The sequence below is a fragment of the Anabrus simplex genome, chromosome 2 (assembly GCF_040414725.1).
Source record: "Anabrus simplex isolate iqAnaSimp1 chromosome 2, ASM4041472v1, whole genome shotgun sequence".
Classification (NCBI taxonomy): Eukaryota; Metazoa; Arthropoda; class Insecta; order Orthoptera; family Tettigoniidae; genus Anabrus; species Anabrus simplex.
In genome coordinates, this window is record NC_090266.1 from 698,627,665 (window position 1) to 698,649,849 (window position 22,185).

The 22,185-nt window shown below is 38.4% G+C and overlaps 1 protein-coding gene across 5 annotated transcripts in view; it reads right to left on the reverse strand.

The window, feature by feature from the left end:
* Positions 1–22,185, reverse strand: part of Plekhm1 (Pleckstrin homology and RUN domain containing M1) — a 229,808-nt gene that overhangs the window by 97,948 nt on the left and 109,675 nt on the right. For all 5 annotated transcript variants that reach the window (XM_067141302.2, XM_067141301.2, XM_067141300.2 and 2 more), the window contains one exon: positions 13,527–13,645. In XM_067141302.2, coding sequence (XP_066997403.2) covers positions 13,527–13,645 — 119 coding nt within the window. The remainder of the gene's footprint in view (positions 1–13,526; positions 13,646–22,185) is intronic.

Below are 22,185 nucleotides of genomic sequence, written 5' to 3' on the forward strand. Positions count from 1 at the left end.
AACTCTTACAACCTAAGCCTATATACAAACTTAAAAGATTTAAAATTAATTTTAGAAAAGTTAGCCGAGAATGATCATTGTAAGTCTTCGCTCCTTACATAACCACGCTCTGCTACCAAATGTAACCGCTCTTTCGAGCGTACATAAATAAAAATAATAATAGAAATAGTAAATAACATGATAATAATAATAATAAGGTAGGAAAACAATACCAGTAGTAAATAATATAATAATACTTGTAGTAAATAAGATAATACTTAATAAAATGAATAAGGAGGTAGAAATATGACGCAGTGGCGGAGAATTCATATAAACCAAAACAGGGAACACTTACAGGCCTAAAAATGACAACTAAGACAGGATGTGGAAGCTGCGGGAAGCCCTTATCGAGGTACATGAAACGTATGACGTTATGGGGGAGAAAAGACTTACAAGAAACACCCTCTAGCTCAACTATATTAAAAATGACAAAGTTTTACAAAATACAGTTCCACGACACGGAAACAAGACATACTTAAGTAACTTAACATTAAACTTGATTTAACAATGAAGGTGATGCTACATTAAAGGTATAGTTTAAAGCGAAAGTATTTAATGGATGAAAGAATTGAAAGTACGGCAATTGGAACCTAGGGTAAACTCGGACTCATCAAATTAAACTTTTAAGATGACATTAAGCGAAGAAATAATGAAACACAAAAGGAATTAAACTAAATGAAACGAAACCGGAAAACAATGAGAATAACATAGCAAAAACACTGAAATAACACTTACTTCGGAAAGGCAGGAGTTCCCGAGGGTAGAACTCGAGCGCGAACGCTTGCAAGAGCGGCTGGATGGAAATTGACGCCGAGCTCACGCATCATAATTCGAAGCCGGCCACAAGGCCGGAAATGGCCCGATTACAATCAACCAATAAGATCAAACTTACCCTAGATTACTGGACCTTTTTGCCAATAGGAAATCTTGTGACCATATATGGTAATTTTAACATCGTTAGCAATTGCACAAGTTCTGGAACATTACGATTACAACACCAAAATTTCATCATAGGAAACCACATGTGTGGTATAGGTACAGGATGCTCCAAAATAAATCACCTTACAAATTTTACATCAGATTACATAAAAACTACATTTAAAAAAAATCACTTCAAAACACTTTCGCATGTTGCAATGTTCATACAGTTCCATATTTCTTGCTGTTACATGAAATTCCAGTAGAGTCCAGAGTTGCAAAAAAAATTAAATCCTTCAGACAAATAAAAAAAATTAAAATTTACATTTCCAAACACACTGTAGTTTCAGTTCTCCGTCCCACCAACCGGTGACAATACAAACATATAAACACATTAAAGTATTTAAAACATGGCAAGGTATGCTTAGATGCAAATGTCTGTTTGTAGTTTAAATTAAATTAATTTACATATTACATTAAATGAATGCTGGTACAAACAGGTGGGAACAATGACAGGAGGGTACTCTGAATGAGGAAATAAAGGCTAATTTAGGAATGAACTCAATGGATGAAGCCGTACGCATAAACCGGCTTCGGTGGTGGGCTCATGTGAAGCGAATGGAGGAGGATAGGTTACCTAGGAGAATAATGGACTCTACTATGGAGGGTAAGAGAAGTAGAGGGAGACCAAGACAAGGATGGTTAGACTCGGTTTCTAACGATTTAAAGATAAGAGGTATAGAACTAAATGAGGACACAACATTAGTTGCAAATCGAGCATTGTGGCGACGTTTAGTAAATTCACAGAGGCTTGCAGACTGAACGCTGAAAGGCATAACAGTCTATAATGATAATGTATGTATGTATGTATGTATGTATGTATGTATGTATGTATGTATGTTACCTACAAGAAGTAAACAAAACATTATCAATAGTCATCTTTTCTTGCAAGTCACTGCAAAACATTATCGACAGTCACCTTTTCTCGCAAGTCACCAAGGTCAGCCATTATAAGACTCAACATCAGTTTAAACTCAAGTTACAGTTTAACTCAATCTTCAGCTTAAACCTTCATTATAATGCCGGTATTATAATGAAGGTTTAAACTGAAGATTGAGTTAAACTGTAACTCTAACTGACTGGCAAAATTGAGTGCTATTGGACTAGAAAAAAGGGTGACTGAATGGGTGGCTATATTTCTAGAAAATAGAACTCAGAGAATTAGAGTAGGCGAAGCTTTATCTGACCCTGTAATAATTAAGAGGGGAATTCCTCAAGGCAGTATTATTGGACCTTCGTGTTTTCTTATATATATCAATGATATGTCTAAAGAAGTAGAATCAGAGATAAGGCTGTTTGCAGATGATGTTATTTTGTACAGAGTAATAAATAAGTTACAAGATTGTGAGCGGCTGCAGGGTGACCTCGATAGTGTTGTGAGATGGACGGCGGGCAATGGTTAAAAGTCAGGTTATGAGTTTCACAAATAGGAATAGTCCTCTCAGTTTTAATTACTGTGTTGATGGGGTGAAAGTTCCTTTTGGGGATAATTGTAAGTACCTAGGTGTTAATATAAGAAAAGACCTTCATTGGGGTAATCACATAAATATGATTGTTAATAAAGGGTACAGATCTCTGCACATGGTTATGAGGATATTTAGGAGTTGTAGTAAGGATGTAAAGGAGAGGGCATATAAGTCTCTGGTAAGACCCCAACTAGAGTATGGTTCCAGTGTATGGGACCCTCACCAGGATTACTTGATTCAAGAACTGGAAAAAATCCAAAGAAAAGCAGCTCGATTTGTTCTGGGTGATTTCCGACAAAAGAGTAGCGTTACAAAAATGTTGCAAAGTTTGGGCTGGGAATACTTGGGAGAAAGGAAACGAGCTGCTCGATTAAGTGGTATGTTCCGAGCTGTCCGTGAAGAGATGTCGTGGGAGGACATCAGTAGACGAATAAGTTTGAGTGGTGTCTTTAAAAGTAGGAAATATCACAATATGAAGATAAAGTTGGAATTCAAGAGGACAAATTGGGGCAAATATTCGTTTATAGGAAGGGGAATTAGGGATTGGAATAACTTACCAAGGGAAATGTTCAATAATTTTCCAATTTCTTTGCGATCATTTAAGAAAAGGCTAGGAAAACAACAAATAGGGAATCTGCCACCTGGGCGACTGCCCTAAATGCAGATCAGTAGTGATTGATTGTAAATAGAATTAAATACTGAAATTTTGAACAAACGCTTTATGTCGCACCAACACAGACAGGTCTTATTGCGATGAAGGGATAGGAGTGGGAAGAAAGCAGCCATGGCCTTAATTAAGGTACAGCCCCAGCATTTGCCTGATGTGAAAACAGGAAGCCAAGGAAAACAATCCTCGGGGCTGCTGACAACACTATCTTCCAACTGCAAGATCACAGTCTGACTGGACAAAAGCCGTAATTGCACCTATCTGTAAGCAAGGGATCAGGATAGTTTGCAACAATTATTCTGGAATTCCATAGATCAGTATACCAGGTATAACTGGCATTTTGGAAGGGAAGGTGCGATCAGTGGCTGACAGTAAGTTGGATGAAAACCAGCGTGGTTTCTGATACCAGAGGGGCTATCAGGAATCAGGATCAATTTTCAGTATGCACCAAGTTATAGAAAAATGCAACGAGGTTATTTTTTATGCTTCATAGATCTAGAGCAGGAACAGTGAACCTATGACACGTGCCATTAGGTGACATGTGAACACGACTTCAGTGGAACGTCAAACAACATACTAACATTATTTTAATGTTTTTAATATGTAATGAATAGGTCAAAAATAAAGCAACATAGTGTATTTTAACATTACGCTTTAATATAGGAAGGGCCTCTCAAACATCCACTATCTCTCGCATGCAAACCGAGGCACAAGGGTTCTGTGCACTGTGCATCAGTCCGAGTTGGTTCGGTTCGGACCAGCATTTTGTCTCGAATAAGCTCAGCTCAACTTTGCTCGGATGATGGAGCACTGCAAAGTAACTGGCGAAGGGGGGGACAGGCAGAGCGAGTGAGACAGGCGTAGCAAAAGAGAGAGTTAGCGCTACTGCTCAAAATCGAGGGGTGGGAGTCTGCACTCTGGTCAACCTAGCAAAGTTGTCTTTTGCACCTTGCGTCGCGCAATGCACCGGTGTATGCACTCCGAGAGGCCCTGATGTAGAAGAATGTCTCAATTTATTCCGTGGCCATATTTATTAAACAAATTATTAGCACGAAACAAAAATATACCTTAAAACATTTAAGCTCTTTAGGCTTTTCAATTGTGAAATTACCAGCGTTTCGCCTCAGTGTAGGAGTGGGCTGACCTTTCCAAGGCGCCGGTGGCTAGTGTGCCATTGAGACACCACTGTTAAGTCTCTTAAGTAGGACAATGCAGTGACGGTGCACTAGGGGAAGCATGTGCTTCCACTTGTATAAATGCCTGATCGTGGGCTCACTGATACACTGGGGCGAAACGCTGGTAATTTCATGACTGAAAAAGCCTAAAGATCTTAAATGTTTTTAACATTTGCAATTGATGAAATTAAGTTATGGCTTCCTTCTAGGAACCTTATTTTTGAAAAAAATACACCTTGTTCTTAAAATTTACACATTTTAAAAAATTGTAATTTTTGGTAATGTTTGCAAAATAAAATCATGAAACATTCAGTCAAATGGATTTAGATGTATTGCAGTCTAATACCTAAATGAAGTCAAATGAGGGGTTCATGATGATTTTAAAGGAAAATAACCAATGGCACACTAGACAGTAAAAAGTAATAAACAAGACTTTAATTGACATGCTAGTTGGTAAAGGTTTGCCATCCCTCATCTGAAGAATAATTATGTTATTTGCTTTTCATCCCACTAACTAATTTTACGGTTTTCGGAGACACTGAGGTGCCAGAATTTAGTCTTGAAGGATTCTTTTTATGTGGCAGTAAATCTACCGACACGAGGCTGATGTATTTGAGCACCTTCAAACTCTACCGGACTGAGCCAGGATCGAACCTGCTGAGTTGGAGTCAAGAGTACCAGTGCCTCAATTGTCTGAGCCACCCAGCCCGGCTAGATCTAGAGAAGGCATATGACAGAGTACCGAGGGAAAAGATCTTCACCATACTGAAGGACTGTGGGATTAAGAGTAGATTACACTAGCCTGCAGAAAGGATTAAGAGGTGATCTTACCTAACTTAGGTGCGCTGAGTTAAAATCTGCTTTCTGCTTTCCATATTACATAAGGATTTTTCGCATTAGCCTCATCATTTCCTTAAATATCATGATCTTGACCACAGTTCACTACATTTTGACACCCCTTAAAGATATGCAAAAAAATGATTTAACAGGTAACCATAAATGACTTGCCAGAAAGTAAATTTCTTTCTGAGGTCTGAGATTTTATAGGCGAATGTAAATAATTTTAACACACTGAACTCAGTGCCGGAGTCCCGTTTTCTTACAGTATGCAAAACTAATGTCATAAAATTTAGTTTTTTTTGTTTACAATTTGCTTTACGTTGCACTGGCACAGATAGGTCTTATAGTGACGATGGGATACAAAAGGGCTATGAGCGGGCAGGAAGCGACTCTGGCCTTAATTAAGGTACACCCCCAGCATTTACCTGTTGTGAAAATGGGAAACCATGGAAAATCAGCTGTGGCTAGGCAGCCCAAACAATGATACTATTATTAATATTATAATTAAAGCGATTACAAGAATATGTTTCTGAAACATTGTCAGAAATGGTATTTATATATAAAAATGTGTTTGTCAGTAAATTTTGCCCATTATTTCACGGTATCGTCACCATCAAAAGTGGGAGACTTCTGACAGGCTCTATTTCAATAATTATGCACTGCTTTAAGAGAATAATTGTTAACGAAATCTTTCTTGCTTTATATTGTCCACTGCACCTTAAATTGCCCTTCTGATCAATTTTAGTACACTGTCACCACCCCTACTTGGACAGCTAAAATCAACTTCAATTTTGAGTACTCTCACAAAATAATGAGGAAAGAAAATACATTACAAGACATGGTCTTTCACAGTTCAGTTTCAGGGAGGACCAAGTTTTTCACAAATAAAAATGTCTTTTATTATCCTCCTTTTCAATACAATAAAGCCATCTGTATTAGATGGGATAATTACGTGTCTCAGCCTATCTAAAGGCCATCCTCAGTAGAAGCTCAAATATTACATTTATGTAAACAAATGAAAACACTAATAAAATGTGTGGAATTAAAAGACAATGATCATGATAAACATATTACAAACATAATAAAAGCATGTTGAGGTAGAAAAACTCCTCTCATCTAAAAACTCATTTGGTTGACTTAAAACTTGCTAATCTTTCTAAAAGTGGAAATCTGTGTTGCGCAGCATAGTGAGACTGTCAATAAGGAGATATTGAGTGCGCATCATCTGCATTGAAAAAAAAAAAAAAAAGGAATGAATGGATAAAACAAAAAACAAAAAATAGCACATGAAAAATGGCTCAGTCAACTTACTCGTTAGAAGGCTGTCGTCTCGAGTGGTACGACCTTGTTGGTCTCATGTTTCTATTGACACAAAGTGTGTGTGTGTGTGTGTGTGTGTAACTGGCAGCAGCTCAGAGCTGATGTGGTTGGGTGGAGAAGCAGAAGGAGGAATGTGGAGGGGTAAGGTACGAGAGGGGGATAATGAGGGAAGTGGGGGTGGAGGGGTCTGGTTCTGAAATGTCGACGGTGAAACTCGTTTTTCTTAACAAACTGTTAACAGATGAGCAGGACAAAGATTTCCAACAAAACATTACTCTTCTCGATTTCATTGAAGTTGTGTGAGGAATTGTGTATTGGTCAATATCAATATAATTCTTCTCAAGTATATTGAGTAAGGGACCTTTCTGTTCATAATGTAAAATCTTTAAATCCTGGTCAATTGTTCGCTCATGGCTGAGTAGCAGTTATACTACAAGGCGTAAAGATGTTCGGTGTATCTTATATTGAAACTACGGCCTGTTTGTCCTACATACGTTGAAAACCAACACTGGCACTCTAATGTGTATACCTCAGAGTTCGTAAATTTGTTGTTAGCATTGACGGTATGGGAATTAAAAACTATTTTAGCATTGATGGGAGTGGTCTTGAAAACTATTTTCAACTTATGCTTTTTAAAAATATTAGAAATTGGATATATGTTATTATTATTTGAAGGTAAATGTGGTAAACTTCTCTTTAGGGGGAGGTTCGTTTTCCAAGATGGTCTTGGGTTTACTCATAAATGTATTAAGAATTTTGTTCACGAAGGCTTTATTGAAACCATTACTTTCAGCTATTGTATAAATCGTGTTGATTTCTTTTTGAAAAATTCTTACGAGATTAAGGAACAGTAAGTGCTCTGAAAATCATGCTGGTAAAAAAAGCTGCCTACTTCTGCATCCCTGGGTGTAGAGATGTCTGGTGAATTGCGTTAATTGTGTGAATGGGCTTCCTGTAAATATCGAAGGAAAGGGTTTTATTATGATTGCGAGTAACAGATCGAGATAATTAAGAGATTTATTGTTTTTGGCTCTATCATGTTCTTTATATGAGGGTCTAAACCAGGGATGGCGAACCTATGCCACACGCGAACACGATTTCGGTGGCACACCACATCCACATATTAACGTTATCCTGTACGTCTTGTAATATAGACTATACATATCTCATGCATGGTATAGTTATAGTGTTTGAGGTTTAAGAAATAAATACCGAAAATCTAAGTTCTAGTTCCATTCAGACGTGCATTATGGCAACACTTCATCACTGATAGGTCCGGAAGTCAACTGAGATAAATATCAGATGCGTCCGACGAACCATTCGCTCAACCACATCAGTCAATTAGCAAAGTTTGACTTGTGTGTGGTTGCCAGCATCGCGTAATTATTCGTAGTGTGTAACTGTTTATTGTTTCGAATTTTGTAAGAAATAGTTGCCAAGAGATTATCCCAACTTCGAGATTTGGAGAAACTATCGCCTTTTATTTCAAAACCTCATATTGCACAAATGAGTGATATTAAGGTCAATTTTTGAGTGGTTAGGTATTGACAGTTTAGAAATGGAGTTGAGTGAATTTCAAGAAAATAGTACATCGGTGAACATATTCCTACAACTTGGTGAAGTATTGGTGAAAATCCAGTGTGCCGTTGATGGTGAATGTTCTTTCCAGAAGCCAGAGAACTTAATATTTGAACAGGAGAACAGCCTCCCACAAATATAATCGTCCATGAAGAAACTTGCTACAGCTTTAGTTACTTTGTTTTTGTCATCGTACGCCTGCGAACAGCTATTTTATGCAACGAACGTTGTGAAGTCAACAGTTAGAAACCATCTTATTTCGGACCTAAGTGCTTCTTGTGCTTTATCGAAGACAGGAAATTAAGAACCTAACATAAATGACATGGCTACTAAGATTCAGCAATAAATTTCACACTAAAGTTGAGAACGAAATTTCACTTAGTCATTCGGCGATACTGGTATTTTTGATTTTGTACTCAATAATACTCAATGACGAAGTGTGCTACAATGGGCGCTTATTATATTTTTAAAAACATTAAGGTATTCTTAAAATTTACATATTAAAAAATGTATTTTTGCGGTATTGGCAAAATACGACCACGGGACATGCATTGAAATGTATTTTTTTGCGGTGTGTTTGTAATAACATATTATGAAACATAATTTGGAATTAGGGATGGAAGTCGGGGTGGTTTTGGGGGTTTGAGGGGGTGGTTGTAGACATTCCAAAGAAAAATAACAATTGGCACAGTATAAAGTTGAGAAAAATAAACCAGACTTAAAACGGCACACTAGTTGGAAAAGATTCGCCATCCCTGGTCTAAACTATTAACTAAAGTACTGTATTGCTATCTATACAGTAGTATGAGAATTTAAGATAATGAAAGTGTCATCGACGTAGCGTGTCCAGTGTTTGATATCGTTAATTTTGCCTATGATATGAGTGTGCTCAAGAAAATCAATGTAAATGTCAGCAAAGATTCCCGAGGCCAGTAATCCCATAGGAAGACCGTTCTGTTGGTATACAGTATTATTAAAAGTGAAATAATTATTATTTAATGTGAATTTAAGGATCTGAATAAACTTGTCTATCTCACCTACACTCAATTTACTAAATTTGGAAAGATTAGGGTTTACTAATTTAATGGTTCTGTTAATAGGTACTGTACCGGGAAAAAATGTCTGTGTTTGGGGCGCTGACACTAGCTTGAAGAGCATGGACTATTTCTAAAGGTGTGGCATGAAAACATTGGAGTTGGTACAGAGAGGGGTATTAGTTCATTGGACTTAGATTTTTTTGAGAATCTGATTTTATTGTTCATTAAAAACAAATTCATATCACCTTTCATACAAGTTGAGTTGAAGCGTTGTAGCAGGCTGGAATCTCCGGACTCTGGGATGGTTGCTGGGCACGGCCTGGACAGGAACGACGCCCGTCCTGGATGTCAAGTTCTCGATGATCTAGAATTTATAATACCAATATAAATGGTCCGTTATTGGACATCATCGTTCTAGAATTTCTCAAAGTTCTTGAGGATCTGGGAGTTCTCGAATTTCTAGGTGCACATGTTGCGGGGTTCGATCTCACACGACAATGTTGATGAAAGGTGAGGCGTGATTCACACACAAGTCCCCCGTATGGCATTCAACTTACTTGTAGCACTGTTAAATAAATTGACCTTTAAATATTGCGTTCACTCACTGCAAATGCGATATATCAAATGTTAATGAAATTGACACTAGAATCTTGATTCAAACACCTCGCTGAATCACAAATGTTCATAAATTATCACTTGAAAATAAGACGATTGAATTGAATATCTGACCATGTGTTAGGTGTCAGCCGAATTAATATTTGGGAAAATAATGTGTAATTTATAATGTCAAGTTCATGACATAAGTTTGCTAACGTTGGCACGGCAGACTGGAATGTTCTATTGGGTCACTAATTATTGTCATCACAGTTCCTAACTCACTGATCTCGTCAGTTTATGATTATAATACAATATTAAGCACAAGATGCACAGTTTATGCAAGTTCAGGACACATTGGTACGTTCGTAATAAATTAAGCAAATTAAATAGTACTCGGAAATGTCTTATTCCGTCGATAAACAAAATTATGTGTACCTGAAGACTGTTAAGCAATGTCATTAAGTGATCATTGAAGTAAAACTGCACTTGGAAAGAGTCTAACACTGTCCATGAAAAATGGTTACGAAGTATAAACTATTAAGTTCAATTATGACAGTGAAAAGTTCTATATTCCCTCAGAACTTCACGAGAGGAAAACACAAACTCAGATATCGCATGGATACTCTATGTTTCCACAGTCTGTTACGATGACAAGTTTAAACACAAGTCCAGATGCAGCACTCAAAAAATATTTCATGTTCCCACAAGTTGTTATGAAACATAAGTTCGAACGTAATACTCTGAAATACTCTAAGTTTCCACAGTTTGTCACGAAACACAAGTTCAATGTGGTACATGGGAAATTGCAACACTCATAAGAAAAGTTTTATGTTCCCACACCTTGTCGCAAAACGTAAGTTCAAATGAGACACTCGGAAAATTTATATGTTCCCAAAGCCTGTTTACGAAATACAAGTTCAAAATACAAGTTCAAATGTACCACTTGGAAAAGTTACGGCACTCACGAGAGAAATTCTAAGTTCCTTCAGTTAGTCACTCAAACACAAGTCCTAACATGGCACTTGAAGAAAATAAAGTTCCAACTCTGCTGGAACCGAACACTCGAAATGCAAAGACTCGTCCGACCATAGGTTCGGTCTGCACTTGTAGAGCTCCACCCGTCACCCGTGTCGCAGAGACGGTGGAGTAACACACACTGAATCTGTAGTCCAGATCGCCCTCCTTTTATACCAGATTGTGACGAAGCATCTAGAACGTGGGTATTATCCACCCCTATAACTCCCAAAGTACAAGGTGGATTTTCTAGAGAATTTGGCAGATTGCGTCTATTACGATGGCTTCCACGTTGGCGATGTCAAAACAACAACATTTTAACACTAAATAGACTTTTACACATGGGTCGGGACATTACTGTATATAGTCACGCTTGGCTGTGTGGAGCTCACTCGAAGCGGCTACGCCACGGCTGTGTATGTCAGCGAGTTCGGCGGGCTGCCTATCTTCCACCTCGCGCAAAGTTCAACACACATACTTCGAAATTCTTTCACGTAGCAACATTTCCGGTACAGTACATGTGCGTACATTCATGGTTTTCTCAAAACACATTATTTTTTCCAGGCTAATACATCAGTTAAAAATTCCTTAGAACTTTGTAATAAAATTAAAGACCTTACTTAACCAAAACATTACACCCTTCACTCTTTTGATGTTGTTAATATGTACACGAATGTACCTATTAACAAAACCATTAAATTAGTAAAAACTAATTTTTCCAAATTTACTAAATTGAGTGTAGGTGAGATAGACGAGTTTATCCAGGTCCTCAAAAACATATTAAATAATAATTTCTTCACTTTTAATAATACTGTATACCAGCAGAAGAGGGATCACAGGCCTCAGGAATCCTTGCTGACATTTACAGTGAATTTCTTGAGCACACTCATATCATAGGCAAAATTAACAATATCAAACACTGGACACGCTACGTCGATGACACTTTCATTATCCTAGATTCTCATACTACTGTACAGATATTAATACAGTACCTTAATTAATTAATTAATAACTTTGACCCTCATATTAAGTTCACGATAGAGTCCGAAAACAACAAATATCTTAATTATCTCGATCTATTACTCGCAATCATAATAAAACCCTTTCCTTCGATATTTACAGGAAGCCCACTCACACAATTAACACAATTCGCCAGACTTCCCTACACCCAGGGATGCAGAAGAAGGCAGCTTTTAACAGAATGATTTTCAGAGAACTTACTGTTCCTTTATTTCGTAAGAATTTAAAAAAAGAAATCAACACCATTTATACAATAGCTGAAAGTAATGGTTTCAATAAAGCCTTCGTGAACAAAATTCTTAATACATTTATGAGTAAACCAGAGACCACCTTGGAAAAAAGAACCTCCTCTAAAGAGAAGTTTACCACATCTACCTTCAAATAATAACAGCATATCCAATTTCTAATATTTTTAAAAAGCACAAGTTGAAAATAGCTTTCAAGACCACTCACACCTATGCTAAAATAGTTTTTAATTCCCATACCATCAAATTTACGAACTCTGGGGTATACAAATTAAAGTGCCAGTGTTGGTTTTCAACATATGTAGGCCAAACAAACCGTAGTTTCAATATAAGATACACCGAAAATCTTTACGCCTTGAAAGTATAACCGCTACTCAGCCATGAGCGAATTATGTAAGAAACTAAATCATAAATACACAACAATTGACCAGGATTTAAAGATTTCACATTATGAACAGAAAGGTCCCTTACTCAATATACTTGAGAAGATTTATATATTTATATTGACGAATATAACAATTCCTCACACAATTTAAATGAAATCAACGAGAAGAAAAATGTTTTGCTGGAAACCTTTGTCCCGCTCATCTGTCAATAATTTGTTGAGAAAAACGAGTTTCACCGTTGACATTCCAGAACCAGACCCCCCTCCCCACTTTCCCACAATATCCCCCTTCCATACCATACCCCTCCTCCTTCCACCTTCCACTTCCCCACCCAACCACATCAGCTCTGACCCGCTGCCAGTTACACACACGCTTAGTGTCAATAGAGACATGAGACAGACAAGATCGTACCACTCGAGACGACAGCCTTCTAACGAGTAAGTTGACTGAGCCTTTTCTTTTCATGCAATTTTTTTTGGTGTTTTGTTTTGTCCATTCATTCCTTTTTTTTTTTTTTTTTTTTTTTTTTTTTTTTCCCAATGCAGATGATGTGCAATCAGTATCCCCTTACTGAGGGTCTCACTTGCTCCGCAACACAGATTTCCACTTTTAAAAGTTTGAGCAAGTTTTATGTCAACCAAAGGAGTTTTTAGACGAGAGGATTTTTTCTACCTCAACATGTTTTTATCATGATTTTAATATGTTAATCATGATCATTGTCTTTTAATTCCACATATTTTATTAGTGTTTTCACTTGTTTACATAAATGTAATATTTGAGCTTCTACTGAGGATGGCATTTAGATAGGCTGAAACATGTATCGATATTATCCCATCCAATACAGATATTTTTTTATATTGAAAAGGAGGATAAGACTTTTTTATATGTAAAGTGATAACCGTCAATACGGAATTAGATTTATAACATGCAATGGAACTTCAAGTATCATGAACCATCTACTTACAAAGGGGAAATTAGCATTCTCGATGACTGAAAGTTGCATACTGAAAATGGTAAAGAGCATGCAGGCAAATATGCACAAAATTGGCTACCTCAGAAATTAACAGCAACAATAAAAAAATATACAAATGTTTGATAAATTTAACAACATTCTAATATCATTCTGATATCAAGTATTGTGAAAAGAAAAAAATAATGTCATACCGTGCCTTCCCAAAGTTCATTCCTACTGGGTGCCCGCATGATTTACAGGTATAATTCTGCATATCAAGACCAGGTTCTGTTGCTAACTTCCCCATTTGCTGGACCATACTTGCAAATTCCTGAAAAACAAACCATTCAATTTATCTTTAATAAACATATTACAGTATAGTAAAGACATAAGACTATAAATTCACAAAAGAACAGAGGTAGACTGAAACAATAAATTCAACTGCTGACTTTAACTTATTAGTCACCGAGTTTCATGCCAGTAACGCATTAAATAACAGTTTGTTTCTGAAAAATGTCCAGCATTACTGTATGTACAGCACACCATTCAAATCTTTCTCCTGATCTTAACTTGGTCTACCCTAACTGATAAGAGTTCTTAACTAGCAGAATGTCTATAAATGTTTGAATATGAAGTAAGCTGATAATGGTTTCAATCCCCCATGTTGCAGGAGTAGGGCAGGTCACTTGATGGGTTATGTCCACACATCTAGCCACAGAGCAGCAGCAGCAGCAGCAGCAGCAGCAGCAGCAGCAGCAGCAGCAGCAGCAGCAGCAACAACAACAACAACAACAACAACAACAACAACAACAACAACACTGATTTTACATCTCACTAACTGTTTTTTTCAAAGATTCGGAGCAGCTGGAAATTTCATCTAACAGGAGTTCTATTAAGTACAGGTAAACAAAGCTGGTGTATTATACCACTTTCAAATACCACCAGACTGACCCAGGATAGAAAACATCAACTTGAGTACATCAGCCCGGCAATTGCAAATGAACTCTATTATGCAGTATAATGTTTGTTTAACTGTATAAAATACTGGAAAGTAAAAGGAAATTTAAAAGAATTGTGTTGGTCATAGTAATTGTTGTTTAAGGATGCAAAACAACATTGTAATAATAGTAATAATCGTATGGCCCCAACTACCATGTGCAAGCATTATGATTTGATGCCATCTAGGTTGCCTGAGTGTCAATTTTGGTGTTCCATTTTACTCTAACATATGGCGGAAGTATGTATCTCAGTTGGCGATCTATGGTTGAGCACTTTTTTAATTACTTTTGTCAGGAAAACACAAAAATGTCACCAGATATCCTTCAGGAGCTGACATCATATGACATGGACTGCTGAACTGATTTCTATCTGCCCTTTAAAAATCCAAAAACCTCTGCTGGGTTTGTATCCTGAGGCCAACACTCTAACACTTACCCACAGAGGGAGCTCAACAGCATGGTTATGTATTATCAAGACGTACATTTATAAAGCTTTTCAGGTGATGTTCATGCACAAAAGTTAAGCACACACAGGAAAACTCGTGATTATTCGGATCTCCAGGTGGGACTGCACAAGAGGGGGCAATCACCAGGAAAATTAATACCGACATGCCAAGAGCCGGAGCGTGGAATGTTAGAAGTTTGAATCGTTGTAGTAGGTTAGAAAATCAGAAAAGGGAAATGGACAGACTAAAGTTAGATGTAGTTGATATAAGTAAAGTACGTTGCCATGAAGAGAAGGATTTTTGGTCAGGTGACTACAGAATTATCAATACAAAACAAACAGGGAAAATGCAAGAGTTGGTTTAATAAGGAATAAGAAAATAAGGCAGTGAGTGAGCTACTATGAGTAGCATAGTGAACGAATTATTGTGGTCAAGATACACACCAAGCCCAGCACAAAAATGCAGGTCTTTATGCCTACTAGTTCAGCAGATGATGATGAAACAGACAGAATACATGAAAAGAGAAAAGATTTAATACAATGCTTAAAAGGAGATGAGAATCTAATTGTGATGGAAAACTGGAATTCTGTGATAGCCCAAGTAAGAGAAGGTAATGTAGTAGGGGAATTCGAACTGGAACAAAGGAATGAAAGAGGAAGTCGAGTGGTTTAATTCTGCACTGATCATTATTTAGTCCTTTCTAATACTTGGTTTGAACACCACAAACGACGACTGTGTATGAGGTCGAGACCTGGACACACTGGAAGGTATCAAGTAGACTTCATTATGATTTGGCAGAGATTCAGACACCATGTGTTGGATTGCAAGACATTCCCAGGAGCAGACGTGGACTCTCACCACAACTTCATGTTCATGAAATGTCAACGAAACTGAAGAAATTAAAGAAAGGAAGGAATGCAAGATGGTGGGCTCTACATAAGTTGAAAGAAAAGAGTGTGAGGGATTGTTTCTAGGAACGCTGCACAAGAATTAAATGAAATGGTTGAAGGAATCACAATAGAAGAAGAGTAGACAGTTGTGAAGAACAAGATCAGTAGGGCTGCTGAAGAAAGGTTAGGAAGAAAGGGAAGATAAAGTAAGGATCAGTGGATAACTCAGGAGATACTAGATCCGACTGACGAACAAAGAAAATACAGGAATGCTAAAAAAGAGGAAGGCAGAAAAGAATACAGGTAATTAAAGAATGAAGTAGACTGAAAATGCAAGACATCTAAGGAAGAATGGCTGAAAGATGGTTGTAGGAAAAGTAGATGCTGAATACAGGATACAGGAAAAACACAGAAACCATTGGAGAAGGGAAAATTGTGCATGTGAATATTAAGAACTTGGATGGAAGACAATTTCTACGGAAAGACGACAAGGCAGAAAGATGGCAGGAACATATCCAACAACTGTATCAATGGAAAGAATTTGATGATATAATAATACAAATTTTATGTGACTATTGCTAGACTGATGCCCTTGCAAGGAAGACCTTTCAATGAGGGTGGGCTGCATCTGCTGTGTATGGGAAACTGTGTGCTATTGTATTGGTGGCTAGTGTTGTGTGTGCTATATGCGTTGCAGGGATGTTGGGGACAGCACAAATACTCAATCCCCAACCAAGGGAATTAACCATTTAAGATTAAAATATCTGACCCGACCAGGAATCAAACCCGGTCCCTCTGAACTGAAGACAACTATGCTGACTATTCAATAAAGGACGTGGACAATATGAAGATAAGATTCTGGAACAAGAAGAGGCTGTTGATGCTGATGAAATGCGACATCCAGTTTTGAGGTCAGAATGGGACAGGATACAGTAGGTGTAAAAGAGGGGTCAGAAAGGGGGAATTGTAGAATATAGGTGGTCTAATGTTCTAAGGAGAAGGGGATTGCTTGCTAAGGGCTCTATTCAGGATCAGAATTCAGGACAGGTGTCTGTGAGAAATCGGTACAAGTCACTGAAGGTAGAACAACAGAGGGAAGATGAGGAACAGGGAATTGTTGCTGAAAAGTGTGGAAGTAGGAGGAAGGGAAAAAGTAGAAAAGGGAAATGCAGAGTAGAAGATAGGAAAAGACGGGTGGAACAGGGTCATGGGAGGGAGAAAAGGGAGGAGGAAGTAGCTTCTGCTGCTGTCAGGAAAGATACAGCTGACAAGGAGGTGAGGGGATCAAATGAGGTGGGTAGGGCTGAGGTTCTGGTAATGGGGGATTCCATTGTTAGACATGTTGGGAAAGTGTGTGGAGGAAAGGGAATGAGGGTAGAGTGTTATCCAGGAATTAGGTTGAGGCAGATGTTGAGGAAAGTAGAAGAGAAGGAGGAGGGGATGGAGAAGGTGGTAGTGTTTCATGTTGGTACCAACAACGTAAGGCAAGCTGGTATAAATACCGTACTAACATAGTTGGGGTGTATAGGATCTGGTAAATGCAGCACAGGTGAAGATTAAGGAAGCGGAGATTGATATAAGTGGAATACTGTGTAGGAGGGATACTGACTGGAGGGTGATTGGGGATGTAAATAAGACTATAGAGTGGGTATGTGAGAAACTGGGAGTAAGATTTGTAGATCCTAATGGATGGGTAGGAGATAGGGATCTGCGCTCAGATGGCCTTCACTTGAACTGCAGTGGTACATATAAGTTAGGAAATTTGTTTGGAAGGGTTATAGGGAGGCACATTCAGGAAAACGGGGTGGTCTAAGGAGCAGTGATAAGGGTACAGGGGTCTGGAAATCAAGTAGGGATGACATTAAAATGTTAGTGTTGAACTGCGCAAGTATTGTAAAGAAAGGAATAGAGTAAGTAATTTAATAGATATATACTTACCAGATATTGTAATAGGAGTTGAATCATGGCTGAGAAATGATATAATGGATGCAGAAATTTTCTCACGGAACTGGAGTGTGTATTGTATAGACAGGATAGGAATGGTAGGAGGGGGAGTATTCATTCTGGTGAAAGAAGGATTTGTAAGCTCCAAAAAAGTTAAAGATGAGAAACATGAAATTCTAGGTGTAAGGCTTATTTCTAAAGATAATAGGCAACTTCATGTCTTTGGATTGTACAGACCGGGAAGGGGTAGTGCTGACGCTGATTCAGAATTATTAGATAAGATAATTAGCTATGTGGGAAACGACATGAAAAGGAATGTGACTGTAGCGGGATATTTGAATTTAACAAATGTCAATTGCGAACGTTATGCGAATGACAGGAAGCATGGCCAACAAATAGCAAACACGTTAATATGGGAAGGACAGCTGATTCAGAAAGTGATGGAACCAATTAGAGCAGGGTCATCCAGTTATTGCATTCTGAGAGTGCGCCCGCGCTCGGGGAGCACTGGGCAGTCAAATTAGCGCTTGTTCCCCAACCGCCACTACAGTGTGGCAGCGAGGAGACCTGAGACAGACGGACAATGTTTGGACCGCGCTAACCAAGACACGGAAACTGGTAATATCCCAGTGGACAAACCAGTCTCACTTAGACATTTGGAAGAGGTTAGCCATAGCAAGGCAGGCACGTAAACTTATCAAAGGGCCTAGCCAAAGTTATAAAAAGGTCCTGATAAATTTGAATAGGACCAGAATGCGAATGGTAGTTGGACTGTTGACAGGTCACAATACCTTACAGACACACCTACACATCATGAAAATCAATCAGGATCCGATGTGTAGAAGATGCGGTAGGGAGGAAGAAACCCCCGCGCATGTGTTGTGTCAGTGCGAGGCTCTTGCAAGCACTAGACGACGATATTTTGGCTCACAATTTGTGAGCCTGGAAGACATCAGGAATGCCAACATCCAGACACTGGTATCCTTTATAGGAGCACTAGGGCTGGACTAGGCAAACCTGTTTAAGGGACACAAAGGTTCTTCAGACCTACGTGTGGAGCCCTGCGGCCATGCGACTGTGCGGCCAACAGCTTTTGCGGGTTTGTTGACATCATATTGATAGGGCTGTTTTGCCATAACAAATATACTGCATGTACAAATCAAAAGGTACTCCGATGTACGGAATATACAGGAAACGAAATCAAGTGTTAAGTAAAGAATAATGTGATTTATTCAAAACCGAAATTTTAACATATCTGAGAGGAAAATTCAACAAAATTTTTACCAATATGTACAGATAGTACAGACCTGGAATGACTTTTGCTCAGTCATTTTTATGAGCTTTTAGTTTTGGAACAAACAATCTTCTCCAAATTGGGTACAATATTTCTGGACACAGCTATTCTTAACAATTGCACAAGTTTCTATTGCTCATCGTTGCACAACGATTACTTTTGGTAAGCTTAAGAACCAAAAAGAAACGCTCACAAATGTACATTGAGCCGAACACTGACAGAACTTTACATGCAAGTTTATACAAAAGGGGGTATTCTTTCCACTGTAAAATTCTTCTGAACTTCGTGACATTAGAAAGCGGTCTTTAAGACAGACACTGCACTGCAGTTCAATCAATTGAAATAGCTGTGGAGCACTAAGAGAAAATGGTCGAACAAATACATCTATCACCGCTTGGAGTTCTGATAATTCTGAAAATCTCTTTTCAAACTCTTCTTGAAATTGGTGAATTACCTGCAAGTACTCATCAAAATCGACACTTTCTTTCACTGCTTCAAGCAATGGAAAATGTTCTTTGTTCCTTGCACGCAACTGGTTTACCCATAAAATCAATTTTCTTTTGAACGCTTGAATTTTCCCACCAAATCGCAGATATTGTGCTTTTCGCCCTGAAGCGAAGTGTTCAAAGTATTCAGATGGGCAGTAATGTCACTTAAAAACGCCAACTCCGCCACCCACTTAGGATTACGCAAAAGAACTTAGGCTGCTCTTTCATGTCACAAAAGGTATCTATAGCGTTCCGCAAGCAAGAAACAAGATGAGGTACCTTCACCTTGCTCAGCCATCTTACTTCTGCATGGTATGAGATATCTGGATACTCTGCTTTGATGTCATCCAAGAACTCTTTGAATTTACGGTGCGCGAGTCCATGGGAGCGAAGAAAATTTACCACTCGCACAGATTGCCTCCTGGTGTATCAAGCAATGGATCGCCACCATTAGGGTACTACCACTCAGCCATTTTTAATTTTACATAGCTGAGGAACCCCGTGCATAGACCAAGTGAAGCAGGAGCTCCATCTGTCATTACACTCATCAACCGCTCCCATTTTAATCCCATTGACTCAAAAACACCCTCCACAGCTTGGAAAATATCAAAACCAGTAGTGGTGTCTTTGAGAGCTACCAAGTCTAGAAAATTCTCGGTGACCCGAAGATCATCATCCACCCCTCGAATGAAAATAACGATCTGAGCTGTGTCCGCAATGTCGGTTGATTCGTTGAGGGCGATGGAAAAGGATACAAAATTTACTGCCGTCTCCATTAATTGCTGTTCCATGTCAATGGCCATATCCTCTATTTTGCGAGCCACAGTTTAAGGAGAAAGAAAGAGTTCTGTCAAATTTCTCAACTAGCTCCATAGGACAAATACATGCCGCCGCGTCCATTAGCCGCTCCTTGATTTAATTCCCTTCCATGAAGCTCCCAGCTTTGGCAATTCGCAGCGAACATTTGTAGCTTGCTCATAAAATGGGTCCACCAACCTCATTCTCCTCAATCTCCTGTTAGACAAAAATGCAGCAAGTCACAATTTTAGTGTTCTTCAGATAATTCTATAATTTCTTCATTCCCGTTTTAAACAAGTATTTTAAAATTAAAACAATAATACAGAATAGTGCTGCTTGAAATTTTCTTTCAATTCTTCCAAATTTGACTGGCGACTGGCATCTGTGAAATCACCGTAATCATCCCTGTGGTTAGCACTGTAGGGCCATTCCAAATTGCGTTTTATTAAACACATTAAATCTCGGTGGCACACTAAACATTTGGCAAGCCCTTTATAAGCTGTACAGAAAAATGAAATTTCCCATTCTGCTTTAATGGCTGCTGCTTAAACACTCCTTTTTTTGTATGATGTTCAGTCATGACAACTGCAAAACTGATTTAGTTACACACTGTCAACACAGCGCATTAGACTAGACAGGCGACTGATGGATCGGTTGCTCGCTTTGGCATGGTCGGCAGACCGCTCGCTCAGCCAGCCAAGCTCCTTCCACCACTACCGAAACTACCATCCACCAAAGCGCTCGGAGCACTGGCTTATGGCACGGCCAGAGCGCTAGAACTCAGGGAGCGCTGTTTGGATAGCCCTGAACTAGAGGGAAGAATATCCTGGATGTGGTGCTGGTAAAACCAGATGAGCTCTATAGAGAAACCAAAGTAACAGATGGTATTAGTGATCATGAAGCTGTTTTTGTCATAGTTAAAAATAAATGTGATAGAAAGGGAGGTCTTAAAAGTAGGAATATTAAGCAGTACCGTATGGCTGATAAAGCAGGCGTGAGGGAGTTTTTAAGAAGTAACTATGATCAGTGGAAAACTGTGAATAAAAATGTAAACAGACTCTGGGATGGGTTTAAAGCAATTGTTGAGGAATGTGAAAACAGGTCTGTACCTTTAAAGGTGGTAAGAAATGGTAAAGACCCACCTTATTATAATAGAAAAAAATGAAATGGTGTATTGGCTTTTAGTGCCAGGAGTATCTGAGGACAAGTTCAGTCCGCCAGATGCAGGTCTTTCAATTTGAGGCCTGTAGGCGACCTGCGCGTTGTGATAAGGATGAAATGATGATGAAGATGACACATACACCCAGCCTCAAAGCCAGCAAAATTAACCAATTATGGTTAAAATGCCTGCCCTGCCGGGAACTGAACTCGGGACCCCCGTAACCAAACGCCAGTACGCTAACAATTTAGTCGTGGAGTCAGACTATTATAACAGAGAAATAAAAAGACTAAGAAGGACATGAAGACTGGAAAGAAATAGAGTTAGAAATGGCTGTGGAAGTAAGGAGAAATTGAAGGAACTTACTAGGAAATTGAATCTAGCAAAGAAGTCAGCTAAGGACAACATGATGGTAAGAATAATTGGCAGTCATACAAATTTTAGTGAAAAATGAAAGGGTATGTATAGGTACCTTAAGGCAGAAACAGGTTCCAAGAAGGACATTCCAGGAATCATTGATGAACAAGGGGAGTGTGTATGTGAGGATCTTCAAAAGGCAGAAGTATTCAGTCAACAGTATGAAAAGATTGTAGGTTACAAGGATAATGTCCAGATAGAGGAGGTGACTAATGCTAAAGAAGTATTAAAATTTATATATGATAACAATGACATTTAAAATAAGATACAAAAGTTGAAAACTAGAAAAGCAGCTAGAATTGATAAGATTTCTGGGGATATATTAAAGACAATGGGTTAGGATATAGTACCGTATCTGAAGTACTTATTTGATTATTGTTTGCATAAAGGTGCTATACCAAATGAATGAATGCTGAGAATTACATGCCACTAAGTTT